This window comes from Abramis brama, assembly GCF_963993115.1.
Source record: "Abramis brama genome assembly, chromosome: 14".
NCBI lineage: Eukaryota > Metazoa > Chordata > Actinopteri > Cypriniformes > Leuciscidae > Abramis > Abramis brama.
Genome location: NC_139976.1, coordinates 17,789,599 through 17,817,361, shown reverse-complemented (window position 1 = coordinate 17,817,361; position 27,763 = coordinate 17,789,599). Strand labels below are relative to the sequence as shown.

At 37.2% G+C, this 27,763-nt stretch overlaps 1 protein-coding gene across 4 annotated transcripts in view; it reads left to right on the top strand.

Annotated features, from left to right (window-relative positions):
- Positions 1 to 665: 665 nt before the first annotated feature.
- Positions 666 to 27,763, top strand: part of ep300a (EP300 lysine acetyltransferase a) — a 32,313-nt gene continuing 5,215 nt past the window's right edge. Inside the window, exons 1-24 of one of the 4 annotated variants that reach the window (XM_084135915.1) lie at positions 666 to 1,140; positions 5,496 to 6,118; positions 10,519 to 10,695; positions 10,798 to 11,116; positions 11,234 to 11,347; positions 11,579 to 11,785; positions 12,276 to 12,381; positions 12,557 to 12,688; positions 12,880 to 12,997; positions 13,072 to 13,228; positions 17,782 to 17,847; positions 18,651 to 18,739; positions 18,872 to 19,024; positions 19,270 to 19,683; positions 20,908 to 21,138; positions 22,801 to 22,969; positions 23,376 to 23,494; positions 24,210 to 24,449; positions 24,722 to 24,810; positions 26,158 to 26,238; positions 27,023 to 27,079; positions 27,156 to 27,233; positions 27,336 to 27,403; positions 27,507 to 27,657. In XM_084135915.1, the coding sequence (XP_083992041.1) occupies positions 1,047 to 1,140; positions 5,496 to 6,118; positions 10,519 to 10,695; positions 10,798 to 11,116; positions 11,234 to 11,347; positions 11,579 to 11,785; positions 12,276 to 12,381; positions 12,557 to 12,688; positions 12,880 to 12,997; positions 13,072 to 13,228; positions 17,782 to 17,847; positions 18,651 to 18,739; positions 18,872 to 19,024; positions 19,270 to 19,683; positions 20,908 to 21,138; positions 22,801 to 22,969; positions 23,376 to 23,494; positions 24,210 to 24,449; positions 24,722 to 24,810; positions 26,158 to 26,238; positions 27,023 to 27,079; positions 27,156 to 27,233; positions 27,336 to 27,403; positions 27,507 to 27,657 (4,052 nt within the window). In that variant the 5' untranslated portion in view covers positions 666 to 1,046. Of the gene's footprint in view, positions 1,141 to 5,495; positions 6,119 to 10,518; positions 10,696 to 10,794; positions 11,117 to 11,233; positions 11,348 to 11,578; positions 11,786 to 12,275; positions 12,382 to 12,556; positions 12,689 to 12,879; positions 12,998 to 13,071; positions 13,229 to 17,766; positions 17,848 to 18,650; positions 18,740 to 18,871; positions 19,025 to 19,269; positions 19,684 to 20,907; positions 21,139 to 22,800; positions 22,970 to 23,375; positions 23,495 to 24,209; positions 24,450 to 24,721; positions 24,811 to 26,157; positions 26,239 to 27,022; positions 27,080 to 27,155; positions 27,234 to 27,335; positions 27,404 to 27,506; positions 27,658 to 27,763 lie in introns of all 4 variants that reach the window. The other 3 variants (XM_084135914.1, XM_084135913.1, XM_084135912.1) reach the window with 3 other exon arrangements.

Here is a 27,763-nt window from a genome sequence, read left to right as displayed (position 1 = left end):
CTACTTAAATCTCCTAATTAACTAAGGTCTAATCCTGGCTTAATCTAAGCCCTGTCTGTGAAACCGGGCCATAAAGGTTTAATATTTAATTGACGCGTTCATCGACCCCAGAGGGTTCTTGCGTAATGACTAAAAATGAACAAATTATTGTAAAGATAGATTGACCGATATATAGAAGAATGTTGTTACAGAATAAGGTGCTTTTTTATTTTCAACATTTCAATGCAATTCTTGAATCAGTAAATCAAATCAAATGTAGGCTCGTTCTTAAATCATTTCTTGGCTTTGTTTTTTGTATATTGCCTAATAAGTTAAAATACTAATCAAAGTGGGATATTGTTGGTTATTTGTTCCTCTTTTTAAAGAAGCTTGTTTCAAGCCATTGCATCTAATAACTAAATCCTGCTAAGATCAACAATGTAAATCTAGTATAAGATTTTAGTGACTTTTGAAATTTTCCCATTAAAACGTGAAAGGTGTATTTTCATAACAAATTTATTCTAATAAGCTAATAAGTCTTTAATGGAAACATTTTCAGGAACTAAAATAACAACTGACGTCTGTGAAAATTAAAATGCACTTATTGACACGATTTAACTTCCATTTGATATTGACAACCTCATCCGACTCAGTCTACAAAACACACCTCTGTTGCGAACAGACATGACAGACGAGCAAAATTATTTCAAATACATCATCGCTCAATCCTGTAACTCTTGACGGGACTAGATGAGTTCTTGTAGAGCCGCTGCGAGTGTCTTTTTTATCATTTCTTGCCGAGCCGACTCCCCCTACCTCCTCCTCCGCTTGCAGAATTGTATAAAGAACAAAAATCGGACAGGGGAGGGGGGTTGATACGCTGAAGCTGAAATCGAGAGGCGAACCCAGGAAAGAGGAGTATTTTGTACACGGGACTTTCCCCCCCTTCGTCCCTAAAAAGGAGGGGGAAATGTCATATTTTTAAAAGCGATATTTTTAAAATCGAGGATTACGAATAGGCTTACGCGCCTATCTCTGAGGATATATATTTTAATTCGTTAAAAAATATGGCCGAGAACGTTCTGGACTCTGGCCCGCCTTCAGCCAAGAGGCCTAAACTGTCCTCCCCGGCACTATCTGCCTCAGCCAGCGATGGAAACGGTAAATATTTATTTTGTTTAATTTTCACGATACCGAGATATTTGATTCACCGATTGCTTGTTTTGTATGTACCGTTGCACACTCAATGCGTTTAAGCGGGGAATGTTTTTTTTCCTCTTAGTTTTGTCACAGGCTAGCAAGCTCAGGCTAGTTTGGGAAGCTAACGACGTCGTATCCGCACGAGACTTAGCTTTAGCTTGTCATTCCAGCTATGTTAGCATTAGCGCTTCTCCGATCGCTGTTGGGATTCACTCACAGCGGCAGACCATCACACGCTGTCCCTCAGCCTGGGTCTGTGCTTAGTGTCAACTGGTGTAAATGTAAAACTGACGGGTGCAATGAAAAACATAATAGTTGTACGGTGGCAATAACAGTAGTTGGATTTGTTGTTTGTTTTCAGTGAAATATCAGTTTCGGTTTGGTTCCTACTTGCAAAGAGTTTGGATCACTTCTTTAATTATAATTACAATGTACTAAGTTTTATACAAAAAAGTAACAACTAGACAATGGCTTCTGAAAGCTATGTCTTGACATTTCATCTATTTCATAATTTACTAATAATCGACAGTGATTAACATGAATTAGCCTGCTAAACTGTGAGTCAATCAACTTGAAAACTTTCTGACTGCACTTAAACACTGTTGTTTTCATAAACTGCTCTTGTGCAACGAGCACAACTCATTGCGTTTTCAATAACATAATATTCTATTCTCTTTAACGTTAATAAATGTGATTAATATTAGTTAGCTAGCTGGTCAGCTAATAACAGACTGATGCTGAAGGCCTGCACAACAACTCCCTGCCATTGTTAGCTAGATGCTTATTAACTCATTCCTCATTATTTTAAGGTCCTGAGTCTTTTTCACTGGGTTTAGATGAATTCGTGAACTCATTTATGGAGCTTGAATTGACTTCACGATTGTGTGATTTGGAGGATACAAAAGTACTTGTGTTGTGTTATAGTGAGTTCGCTTGCTGGCTCAAATAGCCCTTCGTGCGTCGGTCATTTTTTTTTTTTCGGATCTTGATTTCCATTGTTCAGCCATAACAAAACTGACGAACCTGTCTCTTAAAAACAAACCATAAAACATTTAATGCTGGGCGATGCGAATTATTATCATATAGGCGTCCTGTTGTTTCTTATTAAATGTTAAAGCTTCGAGTTATTATACTTGCACGTATCTTCAAAAGCGAACTACGTTCCCTTTGTTGATGTCTCATGTTTTCAACCTTTTGTTCAAAATCGAGTTTGATCCGGTTCTGACACTAAATGGAGTTTATTAAGTTGCACAAATGCATCAGAGTCTTACGTTTTTCACACACAGTATGCTTGGCGTCAAATTGTTTTGTCTGTGGAGTGAATGTGTCGTCTCTATCAAAGCTTCTGCACTTCATTTTAAGACCAGCACAATTTCATGGGCAAATTGACCATTTTCACCTGTTTTACCAATGGCTGATTTGTTGGAGGAGACAATGCTATATTTTTCAATAAAGTGTACATGCATGTATGTTAGGAAATTACATGCTGTTCTTGTTTATTTTAAAAAAAAAAACTTTTTGAATGGATGCAAATGGTGATTGCAATACTTCCTAAAAGAAGAATCTAAATAGTGACTACATGAATACTTCACATCATAATTCAACAACATCTCTCATCTTTGTTTGGCTCCCTGTCAAACCACAGCCTGCCATTAAATGTAAGTCATTAATAGGGATGCGCTGATGATCAGGGCCGATTATATCCTGGCAATAAAATGGAGGCGGAATTTTGTTGAATTGTTTAACGTGACAATAATGCATTAACAGTTTAAAAAATAGCAACGTTAAAGCAGGCTCTATTTGATCCTATGAAACATCTGTAGTTCAAGCAGATTTTTCCCTACACCAAACATTAATTGTAGAGCGTCTTCCATACAATAATCGCAAAGAGCTTTGTGCTTTTTTTTTTTTATTGATAAGAAACAAAGTCTCAGCTTTCAAATTCTGTCCATTTTATTAGGACTGTGCGATTAATCATGATTGTTTTTTGATTTTGGTTTCCAACGATTATGAAAACAAGATGATCAACGTAAAAAACAATTATTGTACCACTGCCACTGTCTATATTTAATGTACACAACAAAATTACTTTAAATTTTATTAGTTTATTCAATTTCTATAGGATATTATTTATCTGAATACCACTGTTAGTACATCTTGCTGAAAAACTTAAAGGGTTGGTTTACCCAAAAATGAAAATTCTGTAATTTCTCACCCTCATGTTGTTCCAACCCCGTAAGACTTTCGTTCATCTTCGGAGCACAAATTAAGATATTTTTGATGAAATATGAGAGCTGGCTCACCCCTTCATAGGCTGCTAGGTTATCGATATCTGCCATCCCAGAAAAGTTAGTAAAGACAATGTTTAAAATAGTCCAAGTGACTACAGTGTTAGTGACTACAGTGTCCAAGTGACTACCTTAAGTTTATCAAGCGACGAGAAAACTTTTTGTGTGCAAAAAAACAAACACGTATATCGATTTTATTCAACTATTAATTTTCTTCTGTGTGGGCCTCTGAGTGAGTTCACGTAGTGTAACAGCGCAGCGCTTCTGGGTTGTACATCAGAACGTAGGCTCACTATTGGCCAGCATCACACACATGATCAGCGTCGGCCAATAGTGAGCCTACGTTCTGACGTAACCTAGTATTAATTTTTGCTGAAGTATCGACAATTGTGAAATTTCACATACATTTCAAATTACTCGTATGAAATAAGACTTTGATCATATCACCCACCAATATTTGTGTTAAATAAGCGTGATTTCAAAATTGACCAAAATAATCGTGATCATGATTTTTGTCATAATCAAGCAGCCCTACATTTTATCACAAAATTCAATCAATAAATGGCGTTTTGACGCTCTTAAATGTGATGTGATCGATGTAGTGATATGACAAGCGGCAGCGCAAGTCTACTCTTTCACTTTAATACAAGTTATACCATGAAAAAACATGCATGAACATAAAAAGATGTGTTGAAAGATACAGTACAACTTACCGAAATGCATCATGTCTCATGTAATCGCTCAGTGTTTCAACTGCAGAAAGATGTCAATAAAACAGCTTGTGGACAATGCTGATAGAAAGTGTTCACAATGTTCTCTTTGATCTCATATTGAATGACAAATTACCATGTAAAAATTCTTCTGATGGGAGAATTTTTGGAGTCCTTTTTTATCCATCTCAGCTGCCCATGCTCTATATTCATGCTCTCGCTTAACGGCCTTTAAAACCAAGAACAGTAACTATAAAGATGACTATAACGATAATTATATATAGTGTCCACACCAATGTATGATAACATTCTGCTTCTAATAAGTGTGCACTGCAGGTGTTGTCTGCCACTTTAAATGCTCAAGCTCTTTAAAAATCTGGTACTTTAAAAATTCTGATTTGCTGTCAAGGTTTTTATTGTTCATCAGTCAGTCAGTCTTAGTTTTCGGTATCAAATTAGGCTAATCTACGTTTTTATGTAACTGGTTTAAAAAAGCTATGAACAGTCATAAAGAAAAAATTTGATGTCTAACTTGTAAGACTAGTATTAGAGATTTATGCAACCAGCCCCAGAGATGTCAATGAGTTTGACATATTGTTCTCAGACTGACTGTAAATCTATAGAGAGACCAAGGGCCAGATTGATGAAAATCTTCAAAGAAGGAAGTTAAGAAAATTCCTTAGATAAATTCTAAGAAGGTTGTAAGAATGTACATAACATAACTCAAATTCTTGAACAATTAAGAAGTTCTAAAATATTTCTTTGAGAACATCTTAATTTTTTTCTTAAGAAGAAAATTACAAGATTTGGTGTTAGTTGATTGAAAGGCTGGTAATGCAGAATGAAAAAACAGCTCAAAGCCCTTCTTTTTGTGCTGCCTGCAGATTACCGTAGTTATCATAATAAGCACGCAGACCATTTTCGTCGCAACTGGCTTGACGGGTATTAATCACTCAGCGGCAAGTTTTTTTTTAATGTGCCGTGTCAAGTTAAAACAGTTATTTTAAAAAAGCCTGTCTCAAGATGCAGCGGTCTTTCCCATTCATTTGCGTTCCGTCTTTTTTGTGCTCCCTTTAGAGTGAATGAGTCCTGTATATGTATGTGCTGCCTCGATAGTTCTAGCTAGAATGAACACATCAAGTTTTTGGAAATACAAAATAATCGTATTTTTTAACTTAAGAAAAAAGATGAGAAAATAGCAGTTAAGAAGAAATGTATTCTTAAGAATGTTTTCGTGAATCCGGCCCCAGGACCAAAAATATAACTTAATATTCTCTGATCATTAATCTCGCTTCTAATTTCTCATTTCCTGCTGTAGATTTTGGCTCGCTTTTTGACCTGGAGCATGACCTTCCAGATGAGCTGATCAGTTCCTCAGAGCTGAGTCTAGAAAATGGAGGGGACCTTGGCCAGTTGCATGGCAGTTTGGGTAGTGGGGGCGGGGCCATTGGAGGAGTTGTGTCCAGTGGCCAGGATGCAGCGGCCAAGCACAGGCAGCTCTCAGAACTCCTTCGGCACGGACCCGCACCTGCAGCACCGCAGCAGGGTGCGATGGGCAGCCCAGCAGGAGCCTCGATGGGGCTTTTTGGGAATTTGAAGGCTTCTCCGGGTACCCAGGGCATGGGCCCCCAAGGGCAGCAACATCTTACCCCACAACAGGCTGCCCTTATGCAACAGCAGCAGATGGCAGGGATGGGCAACATGAACAGGAATATGCTCGGACCTCAGAAAGGCAATGGACAGCAGCAGCAGCCAGGAGGGCCCGTACAGCAGCAGCAAAACATGCTGGGAGCACAGATGATGAACGGATCGCCCAGAATAGGACATCACAACCCGGGCATGGGCAGCAACAGTAACCTGTTAGCAGAGGCTCTTCAGCAGCAGCAGACAGTAGGAGGCCAGGGTGGACTGAGGGCACAGCAACCGGGAGCAATGAACAAGGTAATGACATCATCATAATCAACATTGACCCGAAGTGTCGCACACACCTTAAAAAAATGCTTTTAGTTTAGCCATGTTGGAACTATACTGTTAATTTATTAGATATGCACAATAGATCTTTATCATGTTATTAGTATTGGGCCAATATATTTAAGACTAGGGATGCATTTTATATATCAGCCACCACCATATCGGTATTGGCCGATATATGTTCATTTTAATGTTATTGTTTTCGGTCTGTTAATCTTTTTTACTGTAAAAGAATGTTGTGAATTCTTTGTACGCCCGTGTTTTACCGTGTTGATACGGGAAGAGCGCATCCACAACGGAGTTACACAGTCATGAGACTAGCACAGTCAAGTTTGCTTGTGCATTCGGAGCCTTTTGTTTTGTGCAATTTTAAGTTGAAATATGTTTATTTTGTGTATATATATATATATATATATATATATATATATATATATATATATATATATATATATATATATATATATATATGATATATATGAAGAGTTCAGATGCAAAGCCTCTAAGTGCCATCTGAAATTTTCTTCTAGAATGATCATTTTTATCAAGCTCGTATATTTAAATTCAGTAATTTCATTTAAATGGCAATGAAAATGACCTATTATTGTCATTTAAGTGAAATTACTGAACTTAAATATAGAAGCTTGATAAAAATGATCATTCTAGAAGAAAATTTCAGATGGCACATGTATATGATTTCTCTCATATAGGAAGTGTTTAAGTTAATTAACACGGTAGTAAAGTGCTTACCGTGATCATCTTTAGCTAACAGTAATGAATGACGACATTAATTACTATGATTAGGAATGTCATATTACGTAACATTATAAAGAGAACACTATTGTAACAAAACGCTGTGAATTATTTCGGTTTAGCTGCCATGTTTCAGCGCGTTGTTACGGGAAGAGCGAATCCACAACAGGAATTACGCATTCTGACTAGCAAGTAACTTAGTTAAAGTTCACTTGTGCATTTGCATCATTTTGTGCAGATATAAGTTGTAATATTATGTTTATTATTTATAAATATCTGATTGTTCTTATATAATGTATTTCATTAAGTTAAGTAACCTGCTACCAAATCGCTTCAGTTTCCCGGTGTTCATTCAGCTCTTCAGCTTCAGCGCTCGCAGCTCAAACAGAAATGCTGTTATTTTTAAGCAGTAATATTAATTTTAGATTTTTCTTTTGCAAAAACATTGATGCATTATTAATAATAACTAGCAGTTTTTTATTTTTATGAACAATATGGTTTAATTAATATAATTTCATTATTTATATGCAAGTAATGATGTCCAATAACTTGTTTGCATTATTTTATTTATTTGCAAGGCAATATTTCTTTTATAAACAAAGTTTGGCCATAGGAGTGTAAAATTAATTTTGAAACTTGCACTGGTTCAAACTGTATTGTATGTTTATGTTGAAGTACTTGGGACATGGCTTTTAAAGGGTAACTCTCGCCAAAATGCAACCTAGGGTCTTTTTGTTAATCTACCCAAGGAAAACTTCAGTTTAAAAGCATAATTAGAATGGAAACGCCACTTTTAAGTTTGACCGTATTTTCGTTTTCGGTCAGATTGCCTTTTGAATGGGAGTGCTAGGGGCACTTCTTATAATGGCATCAAAAATCGCTATTTTTAAAACACTAAGAAGGCTCGACAACATGAAACTTTGCTCGAAGTATCACCAGGGGCTCTACACATAAACACGAGCATTGAGAACATTGTTTGTGTACACAGAGTTGACTACAAAGAAAGATTTAGAAACAACTCACTGTAGCTGTGTCCGCTGGCATTTTGACATTTTGAAAAATAGTCGATCTCCGAATGCAACGTAACAGGGAGGAGAGTAAAGATGGAAAGCTCCTAAAGCTTAGTTCCATATAAATTCACGGATTATTTGTTGTTTTGTCGCTAGTGAAAATCAATATTGACCTTGTATTTGAAAAAGGATGCTCATATAAGAAACAATACTAAAATTCAGAGTCAGTTCATTCACATTCAGAGGTTGACTATTTTTGACTGTCAAAATGCCGGCGGACACAGCTACAGTGAGTTGTTCAAAATCTTTCTTTTTAGTAAACTCTGTGTACACAATGTTCGAGTTAACGAGTTAATGTGTAGAGCCCTTGGTGATACTTCCAGCAAAGTTTCATGTTGTCGAGCCTTCTTAGTGTTTTAAAAATAGCGATTTTTGATGCGATCATAGAAGTGCCCCTAGCACTCCCATTCAAAAGGCAATTTGACCTAAAACGAAAATACGGTCAAACTTAAAAGTGGCGTTTCCATTCTAATTATGCTTTTAAATAAAAGTTTGCCTCGGGTAGATTAACAAAAAGACCCTCGGTTGCATTTTGGTGAGAGTTACCCTTTAATGGTGAGACTTTTGTTTTTGTAACCAGGCTCTTAAAAATTCTTTTAAAATTTGGATTTAAATTTATCAGCCAAAATATTGGTTATAGGCTTTCAAATATCAAGAATTATCGGTCTTGGCCTAAGTTTTCATATAGGTGCATCTGTACTTTTTAAGCAAAATAAAATGTATTTTTAGATTTTATTTACACAAAACACTACACAAACAAATAAAAACATCTTTATGTCACTCACATGAGATCACAGCAATTAGCAAAAGATGACAATCCGACATTGCAATCAGTTCCTGATGGACAGATCAGTGCTGCGTTCCAGTCCACTTTTAGACACGCACTTGCGAACTTCCCTAAGCACTTCCCCTCGGGGGAATCCCTGCCGCCATTTTTAAGTGCGTTCCACTTCGTGAAGTGGACGAGGGAAGTTTATGTGGACAGACCCTCGTTCCCTCGATTTTGACTGAGGGAGCGAGTCTACTTCATATGTACACTTCAGGCACCTATATGTCCCACAATGCAGTACGATTGTGACGTCACCACAGATCTCGTCTAATCACCATCACAACAGACAACTCTATGATATATTAATTATATATTGTTTTATTTAAAACAACAGAAACACACATATAAACATTTGGATGCTGCATTAAACAAATTCTTAAAGGAAAAAAAATGTAAATAATAAATCAACTCCATAGCTGATTCCAAGTGATCAAGGGCTTAGGGCGTTCCAGTTCAGCCCATTGCAGTTTCCGCCAGTAGTGGGCACTCGTGCAACGTAAGCAATGACGTACATCTGAGTGAACGAGACGGAGGGAAGTTAGCGAGTGAAGGGCATGACAATTTTGGACTGGAACGCAGCACAAGTCCCTTTTTCAGGTGTATTCAAACAAAGTTCCAAGAGGTTGGGTATCTCTATATTTCCTTCACGGCGTTGGTCCAGATAATACTTTTTTGGAATAACTATTCCAAAAAAAGTATTACCTGGACCTCCGCTGTGAATATATTTCCTTCTGGGCCGCAGTAGTGCTTTGTAAAAGGAAAAAAAAAAAAAATCCTAAATAGTCATCAGAGATGAGGATATTGGGTGCCGAGAGCCAAAGCAGTGACATCTGAGAATTAAAAAATATATTTCATCAGTTGAGCCCATCTGAAAATGTATTAAAAGGTAAGATCAAATGTTTTATCAGTCTGTTATTTTTACATTTAGATACCAATGTATGGAAGAAGGCCATGTGACTGATAAAAGATACTGTATGGATGTTCAGGGTTTTCCTTTTTGAAGTCTGGACATTTTATCTCGCATTCCGGTTGGACCAAACCGGGGTCTGGGTCAAATGAACAATTCCTTTCAACCTATTTCATTTTTTTTGGCAAACAGAGCGCTGCACAATATAGGTTTACGGTAAAAAAAAAAAGTTTGATATGATATACCTTAAATGTTTTAAGAAATTGTATTTCTTAATACAAGAACATTCTTCTGTACAATAGTTAGCCTATATTTCTATTATAATATATAATTTCTTCAAGTTACACCAACCTTTGTTATGGTGGGTTGTAGTCAAGACCTTTGAATTGCTTTGTGTATCTGACAATATAGTTTTAGTGAAATGCTGAAAAGTAACATTTCAGAGCAGCTCTGGAGATGAAGTTCTTATAAAGCATCCTCATATAGAAAGACAGCACACGTTAAAACACCACAAGTGTCACGTGCACTTAAGTGTCACACAAAGAGCAAAGACGTGCAGAACATGCATACTTCATATTTCAGTAGCGGTTTAATATTAACAGACACTAGTTCATATCACAATTTGATTAAGTTTACAGCCCTACTCTTGAGTTATTCATTCAAATTTAGCTAAATGACATGACCTCCATGGAAGTAACTTCCATTTGTATGACTGGATTCCGCAATTCTATCAGTGTTTTCTCTACTACTTTCATCCAGAGGTTTTTCTTTTCTTGGAAAAGTGTTGTTATCTCCCTCTGTCTGTGTGTTGCAGATGGGGATGAATGCAGGTTCAGGCCCCTATGGAGGCCCATATGGTCAGCCTGCCAGTCAGGGTCTTGGTGTTGCAGGGCTGGCCCCTCAGCTCCAGAACAAAGTAGGTCTGTCCAACAATCCGGCCCAGTTTAACCTGGACAAGAAACCTCAGCCTATGCAGGGCATACCTGGCATGGTTTGTATTCGTTCAGAGCCTTATATGCAGACATTAGACTTGTTCCTTTTAAAGCAATCACAAGATATCTTAATGTGTGTTCATTTGGGATTTCCACAGCAGGCTTCTCCGCTTTCCCCAGCGGGCGCTGCCGGAGGCGCGGGAGCAGGCGGCATGGTGCCTAACGCCCAAGGAACTCTCGGCCCCGGATCGGGTGCATCAGCCGTGTCTGCAGCAGCGGTGGGAGGTGTTCCTCCAGCGGCTGATCCGGAAAAGCGCAAACTCATACAGCAGCAGCTGGTGCTTTTGCTCCATGCCCACAAGTGCCAGCGGAGGGAGCAGGCCAACGGGGAAGTACGGCAGTGTAACCTGCCTCACTGTCGCACCATGAAGAACGTCCTCAATCACATGACGCACTGCCAGGCTGGCAAATCTTGCCAAGGTGAGTGTTTAAACTGCACAGAACTGAAACTACGCGACACTTTTGTTTCTGTTGTTCTGCCTATTTAAACAACATGGCACTTACTAATATTGGGTTTGTGTTTTTATTGCTTTTTAGTGGCGCACTGTGCCTCTTCCAGACAGATAATCTCTCACTGGAAGAACTGCACGCGGCATGACTGCCCTGTATGTCTACCTTTGAAAAACGCAGGAGACAAGAGGAATCAACAGAGTGAGTGTTTGTATAGATTCAAAACATGCTGTTTCATACATCTCAACCCATCTCACTTTTTCAAACATAGAAAATTACTTTGTAACTTTGTAGTGTCGTTGCTATTAGAATCTTTTCATTTAATGTAGCAGAATTGGACATTGCAACAGTTTTATTACTATTTTCAAATTCCAGCTCTATGGTAACTGTCTCTTTTTTCGGTTTATTTCTGCTTTCTTTACATGGCTTCAGCTCTGCTAGGCACTGGAAGTGTGGGGTTAAGTTCTTCTTTGGGTAGTGTAACTGGTGGTTCGCCCAGTGCCCCCAATCTCAATACCCAAGGTCAGATAGACCCCAGCTCCATCGAGAGGGCTTACGCGGCCCTGGGTCTCACATACCAGGGAAACCAGGCTTCCCCTCAGCCTGTCCAACAAACACAACGGGCAATGAACACCATGGGTAATGACAGAGGCTTCAGATTTTATTTGAACTATGAGTTTGGGGTCTTTTTTCAAGAAATTAATATTTCTTTATTAAGCAAGGACACATTGATCAAAAGTGAAAGTTAAGACATTTTATAATATTACAAAAATCTGTTTCAAATAAATGCTGTGCTTTTGAACCTTCTATTCATGCAAATATTTAGCAGCACAACCATTTTCAACATTTGATAATAAGAAATAGTTCAAACAAATCATAGTAATATTAGATTTATTTAAGAATCACTTGACACTGAAGACTGGAGTAATGGCTGCTGAAAATTAAAATTTAAAATTGATAAACAGTTATTTTAAATTGTGATGTTATTTATTTCACAATATTACTGTATTTTTGGTCAAATAATGCCTTGGTGAGCATGAGAGACTTCTTTTTAAAATATAAAATATTACCAACCTAAATTTTTTATTAGACTTGTAGTTTTCTCTTCTCATGACCTTTCTTGTTACAGGAGCGAATTCCATGGGCGTAAATGGGGCCGTGGGTGGTCAGTCTCAGAATCAGCAATCTAACCTTCTCCAGGATACAATGCTGCATCTGAACATGAACTCACAGAGGTAAACAAACCCTTTGGTACATCTCACGTAACTAGTCACCATTCTATCCTCTGTGTTCACAGGGTCTTAAAATCTCACAGTAACACTAATCCGCTGCAGCAGGCGTCTGTCGGTTTTAATAAGTTCATATTCAAACATAAAGTGGTCCTTATTTGTTTCTATCACCTTTCACCAGTCTGATGAATGACAATGCTGTGGGCGGTGTGGGGTGTATGCCTATGGCCAACCCAGCTGCCAGTGCTGGCATGAGGAAGAATTGGCATGAGGACATAACCCAGGATCTACGCAACCACCTGGTCCACAAACTGTAAGTTGTACACTGGTTTGAAAATTATGAAATAAGTTACAGTAACATTTGTCTTTTTTATTAGTCACCTTTTATAGTGGAAGATCTTTAAAACAAGTGCTTAATCAGTTATTTATTCATTATAACCACCGACCAAGGCTTTTGATTAATATTTCATTTCGGTGTCCCTTGCTGTTGTCCTCTTTCTTCAGAGTCCAAGCCATTTTTCCCACCCCAGACCCAGCTGCACTGAAGGACCGGCGGATGGAGAATCTAGTGGCCTATGCGCGTAAAGTCGAGGGGGATATGTATGAGTCTGCTAACAGCAGGGTGAGTCTATTGTCTGTTAATGATTTGTCTTTTATCATAATCACTGGTTTATAAGTCACTATCACACTTCTCAGGCGGAGTATTATCACCTGCTGGCGGAGAAGATCTATAAGATCCAAAAGGAACTGGAAGAGAAGCGAAGGACACGGTTACAGAAGCAGGGTATGATGCCCACTCAGCAAGGGCCCACTGGGATTGGTCAGCCAGGGCCACCCACAGGACTGCCTACTAGTGAGTACTCGTCTACGAAAGTTGCCTCCCCCATAGTGGAGCTATAACCATAGATTTTAGTTATGGGGTGGACGTATCACAACTCCTTTTCGCAAGTAGCAGTCAACCGTTCCAGTGGAGATTACAAGAACAATACCATTAATAACATTTTAAAAATCTAATTCACTTAACCAAATCTAGTAATCAAAACCCTATGTAAGCATTCGTTGTCTAGAATAAATTCAAACAGAACAGTAAATAGCTGTGTTTCCACTGTCGGGCCAAAAGCGAGTGTACTAGTGCGTGCCAGGCAAGGTTATAATCGTTAACGAAAACGAACGAAAAAACGAAAACTAGGTGCGAAAAAACATTGTCGTTAACTGAAATAAAAATAAAAACGAGGCATTACAAAAAAACGATAACTAACTAAAACTGTAATGTGTGTTTGGCAAAACTAACTAAAATTAAATTTAAATTATAGAGTAAATGTCCTTAGTTTTCGTCTTTGTCAAGGTCTTTCATTTTTTAATGCTATTTAAAACACGCAGCGTATTCCCTGCTCACCCTCCGTCTCTCTGTCACTCATGCGTCTCTCACATGCGCGAGCGCGCACACACACACACACACACACACACACAGCCCCTCCCCTCCGTGCACACCGTCTCCATGAGAACGAGTGTTCGTTCGACGTTGCAAGTACGCGAAAGGTTGGTATCTCCATCTCGTGAACACCTTTACACAATCACACATTAAAAAGTGGTATAAACATATTTTAAATTCTGAATATAATTTTGTCAGTGTGTTAATGTTGACCCGAGAAGCGATTGCGCCTTCTTTAGAAAGTTAACTAGTCGCAAGTTTGAGGTAAAATGCACTTTTTGGTTGTGGTTGTCGATGTCAAAACACTAACGTTATAGGCTATAAGCTGTGATTCAAATATTAAATAATGTTATGTCATTTTTTTACTTTTACACTGAATGTTTGCTGCTTCAATCCAGATGAGTAGGCTATTGACTATATAGGATAAATTAAGTATAGGGTGTGAAAATTGTACAGCTGTGGTATTTGTATAGGGTGTGATTTCTGTATAGAAGATGTGTAGATTTCTGGTACAGCGTGTTGATTTTGTAAGAGGTGAAGGAATTTCAATGGGGTGTGAATTTTTTCCTAAAATTGTATGACATTTTTGTTGAGTTAGTATTACACAATACTTTTTCTGACCTTTTTGAATCTTGCCCCTGACAAATAACCCAAATTACAAAAAAAGACTAAAACTAACACTAAAACTAATAAAAACTAAACTAAAACTAAGCATTTTCAAAAAATAAAAACTAAACTAAACTAGCAAACCCACTTTAAAAACTAATTAAAACTAAACTAAATTTGAAAACAAAAAGTCAAAACGAAATAAAAATAAAAACTAATGAAAAATGCAAAACTATAATAACCCTGGTGCCAGGGCCAGTTGCATTTCCACTGTCACTTCCGGGGCTTGATCGAGCTTCATCTGTTTCTCCTCGTGGTCAACCGCCAGGGGTTTTTGGCCCGCCAAATACCTTGGTCCAAAGTGGGCCCACTGGGGCTTGAGGACTGGTTTACCTCAAAAGAAGGTCAATACCACTGTTCATTTCCCATGTTATGATATCAGGCTACTAGCAACCTTCAACATTTAAAACATTTCAGCTTAACTCACTTTCAGACACCAGCGAGTGTTTGAAATAACTTCCTTGTGATCTGATGGGGATTCTGATCACTGTGTGAGGCAGAATATATTTATATGCGATGCTAAAGGCTACTTGTGCTAACCATTGCGATAATAAATACACATATGTTTATGGTAAATACCAGAGACTGCTTGAAGAACGTAGACTAATCATATATGATTATAATCGTGTATTAATTTGGTTTCATGTTTTATCTGTCTCTTCCCTGTGCTTTTGTTGATACCGGACTAATGCATCCTCATCCTCATTCTCATGCATCCGCATCTGTTTAACTCGTATAACTCATAACTCCTGTTTTCTTCTCTGTTGATCTGACTGAAAGGATAACAGTTATAGGGAGATGACAGGGATCGCTCAAACCTCCTCAGATCACATAATTTTGTGGAGAATTAATAGAAATGCTCACTCTTTCTAAAGAAATGTAATGTAAACATATTTTATCAATATTGTTCTAAATGTGTGAGCCTTTGGACTTAAGGCCTTAATGGAGTTGTTGTGCATTCTTGTAATCACAAATAAATGGAAGCAGGTGCAACCAAATAGGCATGTGTTCTCTTTTTATGTGAAATGGTAAATAGCATGATTCAGAATGATTGATGTCCACTCTTGACTCAAATTAATAAATTACTTTCACTATAAATTTTTTTTATTGCAAAACATTGCTCAAATATTGATGTTGGAATCTTAAGTCTTCAAGCAAAAACCAAACTTTCGCTTCTGTCAGGTTTCAGTCAGGTGGTGAAATGGTGGGGTTGTGTGACGTCGTTCTATGGAGACATGTTAAAGGGATAGTTCACCCAAAAATGAAAATTCTGTCATCATTTACTCACCCTCAAGTTGTTTCAAACCTGTATGAATTTATTTTTTCTGCTGAACACAAAAGAAGATATTTTGAAAAATGTCGGTAACCAAACAGTTGATGGACCCCATTGACTTCCATAGTAGGGAAAAAAAAATACTATGGAAGTCAATGGGGTCCATCAACTGTCTGGTTACCTACATTTTTCAAAATATATTCTTTTGTGTTCAGCAGAAAAAATAAATTCATACAGGTTTGAAACAACTTGAGGGTGAGTAAATGATGACAGAATTTTCATTTTTAGGCGAACTATCCCTTTAAGGGCGGATTTTAGGGAAGCGCTGTTGGAATACTGGCCCGACTGGAAAAGCAACTTGATTTTGGTCTCGGTGCTTGAGGTTCAAGACTATTGGCGAGACGTTAGCCCTGGTTCACGCTGGCTCGATAGTGGAAAAGCGCCTAATGTCAAAATTGTATTAGATCTGTGCTTTTTCATGGGCTGTGTGCAGACTTTATAATGCAGTAGGCTACTAATACCTCAAACTTCATTATAAATTAAATCTTAATAACTGTTATGTTATTTTCTCCTTGCAATAAAATAAACTATAGAAAATGTGAATTATTTAGGGCGGCTACACATTTAGTTGTAGACTTTGTCAATGTTGTGACCACATTATTTAATATTTGTCACAAATAAAAACGTTTGAAATGTACATTTAATTAGAAAAAACTTTCCAATGCTTTATTCTTTGTTATTTTTATTAGTAGTGTTTATTTTAATTGATACTTAATGACAACTTAAATATAAACTTATTTGCTAAATATTTGCTCTTAACTGATGTTGAAAGACATGTTGTTTATGCTGTACCATTCTTAGTGACATTTAGAAATAAGAGACATTATTTGACAGATATTATTGTCAAAATAATGGCAAATTGCAACATTACAATACATTTTCTACATTCCATTAGAGACTGTTGCGCTGTACCACAGCTGACAAAACCTTCTGAAGGAGCTCAATGTATCTGTTGCAAGCAGTTTTTGTCAGGCGGTTGCACAACAAAGTCGCAATGGCTTGAAGAAGCTTGTCTTTAAACCTCTAAACTATTGTTTTGTGAATCACTCATGAAATTGAGAAGATTAACAGAATTTCAAATTTCAAAATAGATCTGTGCATTAAACAAATTGGCTTTGGGTGAATGTTTAGTGTAGATTTAGTATAGCCTCTAATCACTGTCAACTTAGAACAAAAATGTTTAGATGCATTTATCTGACTTGAGCATGTTGCATTCCTTATGTGAATGATAAATAATATATCAGTTAAATCTGTATATTTGTTTTAATAATTGTTTTAATAACTTTAATAATTTAATAATCTCAGTTAATAAGCTGGAGTAGGCTACTTAGAGGTTAATCATTAAGACTAAAACGAAAATAAAAATGTAATAATAAATAAATAGTATTGCTATAAATACATTAGTCAACATTTGAAGTGGATCAAAAGCTTTCATCAAAGTTATACATGAATTTTGAACAATACCCGTTCTTGTCTTAGGACAACTTTGAACTTTTTTGATCCACTTCAAATGTTGACTTCTGTATAAAAAAAATAATACAAAAAATGTAAGATGCTAAAACTGAAATTCGGTTGAAAACCGAAAATGATATAAAAAATAAAACTAATTTAAAGAACCAATACTATAACATTGGTTAAGTTTACATAAAGTCTTGGAAAAGTTTTTTTAGGCTACTTATTTATTACAGATTTGCATATAGAGTTTAGTGTTTGTATTCCCTGTGCTTTGATGCAAAATGAGGAAAACCAAATCTTATTCTTATTCTTACTGCATTTTTAAAATTTGTATTGCTAAAGAAACTGAAGTGTTGCTGCATACAATTAAAAAATATTACAACGTACTATTCAAAGCCTTTTGATTGTTTCCTACCCAAACCTCCGACCCTAATAGAACACAACAGAACATAAAATCTGCGATTAAGTGATTTCATAGACTTTACTTGTTTATTTTTTTGTTTTGCCCCTCCACCTGTAGATGGTCCCCTCTCAGATCATTCGATGGTGCGGCCTGCTGGTCCAAACCAGATGATGAACAGGACTGGTGTGTATATCACACACACACACACACACACACACACACACACACACACACACACACACACACACACACACACACACACACACACACACACATCTATAGTATGGGACAAAAATATGGAATGTCAATTTACACGCAATGTAAATGCTGACTAATAGATTATAATAGACCAATATATGTTAATAGACCAATATATTGCTATTCTTGTTATGGTGGAGCCGTTGCTCATTAGGCCTACATCTGCATGTTACTAGAACACACACTCATTTCAGATACTCAATGATTTGATTGTTAATTGTCCCTCTGACAGTAAAATTAAAATGTATGACTGCAAATCCATTAAAATAATTTACAACAACTGCACACAACTAATGAATTGTGATTTTTATCGCAACATATTGTTTATTATGATACATAAATCTCAATTTGAACAGTGAAAAGTAACATACAGACATCATGCAACAAGAATGTGCATAGTTCTGATCTACTGTCTTAACATAATATAACTTGAACATAACTCGGTTAGTTTCTATTAATATCGAAGGCTATATGCTTAATATGTAGATCTGTTTGACACATTTTGTATCGGGGGTCCCTGCTCCTTGTCTCTATTGCCTAAGGGATCAATGCCCTGAAAAACATTGAAGACCCATGTTTTACTGTTTTTTTTTTAATCAAATAAATTCAGCCTTGGTGAGCATAAAATACTTCTTTCAAAAACATTAAAAAATCTTACCGCCTCCAAATTTTGAATGGTAGTGTATGTACATATGTATTAAGTCTCTCTTCTGCTCTGTGCTTTGCAGGCATGAATCCGTTCGGGAATCATATGGGAATGCAGTCCATGGGCCAGAGATCTACACCTCCTCTTCCACTCAACACGACTCTTAACCAGGTTATTACTGTGACTAGAAATGATAGCTTTTGTACTTTTGTTATTTATTACTCCATAGTAGTTCCGTGGAAGATTGTTTTTAAGTGTGCACAAAATATTTCTTCTAAATGCTGAATGTTTTGACTGTTTCAGGGAAGCATGGGCACTGGGAGGATGCCACAACCGAATGTTGCACAGATGCAAAATCAGTACATGCAACCTGGACAGTTTCAAGGTTCAAGTCCTGTTCTTGGTCCTGGATCTGTTGACATGGCACACCAAGGAAATGATGGCACTATGACTCAAGTAAGAGAGTATAGATTTTGTCTGAATTGTATTACTTTGACTTCATCCTATCTGTAATAATAATCATGTTTTTAATGTTCCATCAAATTATGAATTCTTATTGCTATCTGTTGTTTATTTTTTGTATACATGTGGTACTGGTTTTTGTCATTAAACGTTCTAGAGCTGTAATGCATCATGTATGATATTAGTTCAGAACTGCTTCATGAATGCATTCTCAATGTTTGCTCTTTTTCATTTGACAGCAGGGGCAAATGCCTACTTTATCATCTTTACCAGTCGGCAGTCCTTTAGCCCAGCCTGGGTCTGCTGGAGGGGCAGGCAGCGGGTCCTCGGGTCCCAACAGCATAAGTGGGGTTCCTCCAGCGTCCACCCCAACACAGTCCATCAACCTCCCCCACTGCCCGCCCGTCCACCAGAATTCTCCTTCCCCAGCACATAGCCGTACACCCACGCCCACTCCGCGCTCCCAGACACCCCAGCCCCATACACCCGGTCTACCCCAGTTAGCCCCGACTGGCAGTCAGCAGCAGTTACATCCGTCCAGCAGTTCTGACAATGCCATGCAACCACAGCAGCAGACATTAGGAGGAACTCCTCCCGCTGCTTCTCAAAGTGGCCTCTCCACACCAAATGCCAGCCAGCATCCCCGCACTCCAGTGAGTACTATTCCTCTGTATACAACAAAAATATAAACGCACACGTAGAATGGTCCTAAATGTAAACGCACAACCATTTCTGAGATGTTCCTATGAGCGATTTATAAAGCTTGATCCATATTTTCATATTACAATATTCTAGAATACATCCTGCTTTATAAATTGCAGTTCATCTTGAAAGCAATAGGGCTGTAATCAACCAAAGAAAATCTTGGTCGACTGAACTCCTGAAATTTTCGACTAAAAATCGACTAAAAATTACGTTAGAAAAAAAACCTTAAATTAATTAGCTGCACACTGTGCGCAGTACGTGGTAGCCTTGTTGTCCGCCTAAATGAATTATAAATAAACATAAAAAACTAGTAGGCTATTTGCAGTATATTTTAAAAAAATGCTGCCACACTGCCGATGTCTTTGTTGACATGGTAGAAGAGGACTGACTGACTATGAATTAAACGCTCTCACAATTAAATAAATAATATTCAGCAAACCTTCTAGTAGCCTACTTTCTTCAATCTGTCTCTCTTCTCCGGTGGGTTGGGCTAATCCAAAAGAAGTGAAAACAAGGGGGGTGTTCTGAAGACAGACTGTTACCTGTGAAACAGGGGTACTCTGAAAACACCCCCATTAGCAATTAGTGCTTTCCACCTGATGAAATGAACACGGCAAAACTGATGAAATGAACGCGGCAAAAAATCGACCAATCAGAATTTTGGTCGAGCCAGAACGTATCGACCAAATAATCGACTAATCGACTGGGAGATTACAGCCCTAGAAATCAAAAGCGACGTGAACGTGCATCAACTCCACCTATATGTATATACACATATGTTGTTAATTTACTCATAGAATAATAATAATGCATATTGTTATTGTCTAATCATCTTAAACGTTGGATTATTTTAATTACTCAAATATATGAGCACAAAAAGTCTGTACACATGCTCTTCAGTTGGTGTATGCAAAAGAACATTTTCACGTCACTTTTGGCCTGTTATAAATCCTAATTTGTTCCTCACTTTTGACAGGATGAGATCCATGGAATTTAGGATCAAATCCAATTACATGTAAATTTAAAAATTGATTAAAAAATCGAAAAGGTTTCAAAGATGTTCTTATTAATGCTGATCGTATTTATTTAGACTGTATTGCGTTTTCACTTGTGGTCTTAGATTTTGGATACTTAATTACCTTTTTGACTGTTTTTGTCTTTTCTTTTTTCAGTTGTCTCATAAGGGTTCTCTGCCAGTGGACGGCCAGGCTGCTACCCCTGCCTCCGTCAGCAGTGCAGATGGATCATTTCAGCAGGGTCCTTCAGACTCCACAACCCCCTTTGAGCCCAAGGCGGAGGTCAAGCAGGAGGAGGATGATGAGGATGAGGATGAGGATGAAGAAGCCATGGTGGGAGGAAGAACTGGAAAGCAGGAAGACATTAAATCTGAGGAAAAGCCTGAGGTAAGATCCAGAAGTTGTATTTTCAGTAAATAAGAATTAAAGTCTGAATGGTGTTGATTATCTGACAGTCAGACATGTTGTTATTAGTAACAGGGCTCAACAATAACGGAACAGAAAAAAAAGATGAGAAAGAAAACACATGTGTAATAGTATATTGTATCCGTGCATTTTGGTCTTAAAGTAACAGCAGCCTAATATTCCTGCTGCTGTCTGTCATTAATGTTAATCAAACAAAAGACAAAGAGAAAACCACTCACTGATCTTGACTAAACAACATTTGTAGCTTTAACAAGGATTAATCTATATTTAATTTATACTGTGAAGACTATGTAATGTTATTTTACATTTGATTATTCAATTTCTGTACCTGAATATTGTTAGACTTACCTGAAAAACTTAAAGCACGGTTTATTTCACTTGTATCTTTGTTCTGTTGTATTTATTTGAGCTGTTGCTTGTAATTGGTTTTATATGTTTTTATTTTATTACTGAATACTCATTTGTCTTCAACAACCCTCTACAATGTGATTAAATCACATGCATATAAGACCAAATTTCACATTAGGCAAGTTAAAAATGTCTTTAATTATCAAATGGCTTGTAAATTGTACGATTTCACTCACCTGTGATTGAGTTAGAGGCAAAAAAACGTTTAGCGCCGATATAATTTCATTGCCTGCTGAGCTTTATTGCTTAGCTGAGATTGCCCTCTGTCTATTTATCTTACACACACACTCAACGTGAGAGAAAACGCGCTAGATCTAAATGCAGGGCTCAATAAGGACTGCCCGATGGCGAGGAGTTGACGAAACTGTCACTGCACAGATTGGCCCAGTGCTGCGTCATCATGAAAGTTTATCATTTGCAAAAAAAATTAAGCCTTGCCAATTTAAACATTCAAGCACAAGACGACACGAAAGAGAACTCCATTTGAGAAGTTTTGTGCGCACATCCGAAGCGGGCATCCTTAAAGCCGTGTCTGACTGCACGCGACTACTGAATTGAGTTCTCTTTCGTGTCTTCTTGTGCTTGAATGGACAATTTTGTCTTAAGTGAACGTAAATGTCGAGAAAGGCAACGCATGAGTAACAGCATCAGTAAATTGGATCTGTGCATTATGCCTAATATTCCTACTTCTGTCTGTGTTTTTAATGTTAATCAAACAACAAAATACTTTGTATCTGTGCTCTGTGTTTATTTGTGCTATTGCTTGTAGTTTGATTATTTGTTCTTATTTCATTACAGACTGTTTACTTGTCTTTACTGTACTTTTTGTGTTATATTTATATAGAATTGTTTCATTTGCATTGTTGCATTCCTTGTAAAAAGTCTGGCGAGTAAAATAAAAAATGAACTAGCCATTGGTGACTCGAGCTTCAGTGTGTCCGTAGAGGGTTGTTCAATAATATTTGAACTTTATATTAGTTAGGCTAGTAACTAATATCGAATATCGGAATTGGAATCAATTGAGAATTGTGAAATGTCACCAGTTTCTAACATTTTTGGTGGCTTATTTCTTAGAATACAGTGTTACAATGGTCAAAACAACATTATTTATTTTGGTGGAGCAAGTGAAAATTTTAAGCACAGTAGAAAAAATCATTGGACCCTGTAGATGATCTTAAAATCATTCCATGTGAATTGACTGCTTTCTTTTATCAGATAAAGAAAGAGGAGCCATTCGGTGATGGTGTGCCAATGGAGACATCTTCCACTGCAGCTGGGGAGGACAAAAAGCCAGAGATAAAGACTGAGCTTAAAGAAGAGGAAGAGGGTTCAGGGTCCACAGTTACCCACAGTTCACCTTCTGGAGTCCCCAACAAAAAGAAAAGTATGATCAGACTCCACTTGGGTATTTTAGCTGCTAGGGTTGGCTTCAGTACAAGACCAACTGCTGGTTCTTTGATAATGATACTATTGAATAAAAATATAATAGGCAACAATTTAACAGCCATGCAACATATTTAATGAATCTCACACATCAATGGATACGTTTTACTGTCTTTTTGATGCTTGTGCTTAAATTGCTGCCATCACCAATGGCTGAAATAAATGTCAAACAGGGCAAATTTTTTAACTGGAGAATTTTTTTAGCCAGCTGAAATATTTTCTTGTGTGCCACAGGTTAGGTACCTCTGGATTACACTGAATAGCTTAAATATTCACTGTTGTGTTTTTGTCAAAGAATTTAAGAATTGATGTAATAATTCTGTGTATCTTGCTTGCTTTTTCATCAGTTTTTAAACCTGAAGAGCTGAGGCAAGCCCTGATGCCCACACTGGAGTCTCTTTACCGCCAGGACCCCGAGTCTCTGCCCTTCCGCCAGCCTGTGGACCCTTTAGTGCTGGGAATACCAGTATGTGTGCTGTCTGGTGCTCAGCCACCTTAATATAATGCTGTTTTTGGTTAAACATGCATAACCATACTAATAATATACACTACCATTCAAAAGATTTTACAAATATTTTAAAGGTCTCTTATGCTCACCAAGGCTGCATTCGTTTGATCAAAAAATATTTATTATAACATTGACATTATTATAATTTTAATTTAGTTTTCCATTTTCAAATGTAATTCATTCTGATGACGGCAAAGCTTAATTTTCAGCAGCCATTATTCCAGGTTTCAGTGTCACATGATCCTTCTGAAATCATTCTAATATACTGATTTGGTGTTCAAGAAATATTTCTTATATTATCAATGATTAAAACAGTTGTGAAGCTTAATGTTTTTGGAAACTGTGATTTTTATTTTTTTCAGGATTCTTTGATGAATATAAAGTCATTTATAAAGTCAACATTTTTTTTTTATATAGAAATGTTTTGTAACATTATCAATGTTTAATGTGTCATTGCTGAATAAAAGTGGTATGGTAGTGTTTTTTGAATGATATGGTAGTGTTTTTTGAATGGTAGTGTATATATATTTTCCATCGTGTATAAAATTGGGAATGTTCATAATTTTTCGAATATCAAATACATTTTCTAAGTATTAAGGTCATTCTCTCATTTATGTAAATGTACAATTCTACTGAACTGATATTTAACGTTGTCACTTTTGGCAAATCACAGGACTATTTTGACATTGTGAAGAATCCTATGGACTTGTCTACTATAAAACGGAAGCTCGACACGGGCCAGTACCAAGAACCGTGGCAGTACGTGGATGACATCTGGCTCATGTTTAACAACGCCTGGCTGTATAACCGCAAGACATCACGAGTCTACAAGTACTGCTCTAAGCTGGCGGAAGTGTTTGAGCAGGAGATCGACCCGGTCATGCAGAGCCTTGGCTACTGTTGTGGGAGAAAGGTAAAACAGAGGGTGCAAGAGTGTTTGCTCACATTAAATTGTCCTTCTAATATGATGCCTGTTTTATAAATCAATACTTTCCGTTGAGCAAACCAAATTAGCTTTCTCATCCAAAGAGTTAGTCATAATATGGGATTTTGTGTCATAGCACAGATCAAGTACATTTTGATGTGAAAGACCTGAAGTTGATCTGTTTTTACAAATACAGGCATTTGTCTGTGTTCTCTGCATTTTCACCATGTTCACCAAATGTTTTATGTTTTCTCTCACAGTTTGAGTTTTCTCCCCAAACTCTGTGCTGCTATGGGAAGCAGCTATGCACTATACCACGAGATGCTGCTTACTTTAGTTATCAGAACAGGTAAGGAACTTACGACCTAGGCCAACATCAACGGACACGCAAGCATATATATCTGAACGACCCATGTTATGATTATTTATTACATTTGCATGTGAAACGGCTGTTTTTCCACTGTACCTGGCCACATAAAGTGAACTGACTCGCACCACTGTTGATAAGAGTGTCTTCTTATCCCACCTTTTCCACCAATCAGTCCTTTGCCATTGTAAAATGCTATGTGTGTGAAAAGACCTGGCATTTTAAAGTGTGCTCCTTTTCTGCTACATATAGTCATTAAAATGTTTTAAGGGGATCGTCAGGGCTGTTTTTTGCACATAGCACTGGTGCTACAGAGGTTGCAAGTTTTGTAACACAGGCTACACAATTGTAGCATAAAACGTCTGTTACATCTCTGAAAACAACCACAAGTAGTGCAGTTTATCACTTAAACAAGCATGTGACTGAGGACATTAATGTTCTATACATGGCACACAAAATACAAACCTTAACCAGAAATGTTTTCATACACAAATAATATTATTTATTTTACTCCACTTATAATTTGTCAAAAGTTTCTTGAATCAAAAATAGTTATTTTTACATGCCCATTTTCACTCTTTTTGTGATCCTTTAAATTAAATGGCCTGTTTGTGCTGGTTGACCTAAATGTGGTTAGTCATGTGTTAATGTGTCTTCATAGTACATAGAAAAAGTGTATGTTAAAGAGTTGTATATTTCATGATATGACCACTTTGTCATGAATTTTACAATATGTACGACTTGACACTGATCAGTGTAACCATGACATAAAAGGAGTAATTCTTATCTTGTGAAAGAGCACCTTTAAAATGCCTGTTTGCTTGACATTGTGGCTACGGTCTTTTTGTTCATGTTTAATGTGCTCATGTGTCCATAAGTCACAACACCCTTCGCAACTGATTCTGCTCCAGTTTTGCTATAATGGTTTTCTCATTATACATGTAAATGCTAATCTGTGCTTTGCTTTGGCTTTCTGCTTGTCTGTTATTGTCTCCCTCCTTATCCATTCATTTCTGTCTTGTCTAATGTTTTTCTTTGTCAACCCTTTTCCTCTCCCCTGTACTTTGCCATTTGTTGTGTCCGCTATCGCCTGCTTTCATCTGACCAATCATCTGCACCTAAACCCCTCCCTGCTCAAAACCCCTGCTCAAAAATCCTGCATCATGATTGGCTCCTCTGGCGATGACCCTGTCCTGCGCTCCCCCTTTGGCCTGCCTGTCCTGCCTTGTCCTGCACTGATTGGTGGCTACCTCCTCGTTGCCTATCTGTGATTGGCTGTGGTGTTGGCGCATGGTGTAGTTCACCAAAATATGGGCTTCTTGCTGACAGGTACCACTTCTGCGAAAAGTGTTTCAATGAGATCCAGGGTGAGACTGTGTCCTTGGGAGATGACCCATCCCAACCTCAAACGTAAGCGTCTCCTCTTTCACACCATATTTAATTAGTGTTTTATTACAGCATGATCTTTTTTTTCTTTTCTTTTCAGCTGTACAACAAGAAAACAAGTTTGTCTAGCCTGTCTAGTGTTTGCAGTATCAAGACCCCCCACCCATATTACGTTTGATTGTATAGAGATCCTACTGCACTTATCCGTTTTAAAAGAACAACTCTTACATATAACATCAGAAGTTTCCGTAGAATTTTCTTTTATTTACCAAATGTTTAAAAAAAATTAGTACATTTTAGTAAGGCTAAAAAAAAGTTGTGATATCAATGTCACTTTAAAATTACTTAGTTAAAATATATTACTGATTGATAAAAATGGAAATTTTTCCATCATGTTCTGTCAGTGACCGATCATTTTAATTTTTAAAGTAACTTATTATCTGCATTCAACTACACAAGTAAAAAGGAAGGACAAGCATTTAATCCATTGAATGTGTCCAGAATCTGTCCCTTGCCACCCCATAATGTGGATGTATCCATCCAAACATAAAAATCAGGTGTAAATACACTCAGAATGCATTATGTAGTAAAGTGCCACCCGATTGCGATCTGAACACCGAAAATGTTTGTGAATTGCTATGTAAAGGGGGCCTTAGAGTTATTGTAACAAAACGTCAATGTCTTTAACTTCAACTTCACTTGTTATTGAGATTTTGAAACTTTTTTTGAAGACTGTAAATGCACCCTTTGAGTCTTTTCATATTGCATATCTTGTTTTAATTGTGCTACTATATGCATATATTTCTAGATCGATCAACAAGGATCAGTTTGAAAAGAAGAAAAATGACACACTCGACCCTGAGCTGTAAGTCGATATAACCTTTAATTTAAAGTTTTGTGATCTCAGCAAAGTATTAATACTTTTTTTTTTCTCTCTGCAGATTTGTGGAATGTATGGATTGTGGTCGGAAGATGCATCAGATCTGTGTTTTGCACCATGACACTATATGGCCATTAGGGTGAGTTTTCTGCACTGAAATTGAATACAACTGACTGTGGATTTTGAAAGGTGTTTCTAACACCAACATGTGTCCTACCTTTTTCTCTTTTCCCTCGTTTAGCTTTGTATGTGATGGTTGTCTGAAGAAGTCTAACAAGACCCGTAAAGAGAATAAATATGCTGCTAAAAGTATGTGGTTCCATTTCAGTGTTTTATTAAATTGTAGAAGTTGTCAAATCTTCTCCATGTATTTACTAGTAATGACATTTAAACAACTTTTTTTTTTTTTCAGGGCTTCCACAGACCAAACTAGGCATGTACTTGGAAACACGGGTTAATGACTTTCTGAAGCGACATAATCACCCAGAGTCTGGTGAAGTTACTGTTCGTGTTGTTCATGTCTCGGACAAAGTGGTGGAAGTCAAGCCAGGCATGAAGTCTAGGTCAGACAGGATGATTAAGAACAGACACTGGTTTAATACAACACATTTATGTTTTAAATGTAACAACATACATGTGGACATTTCAAGAATAGTTACTTTAATGCAC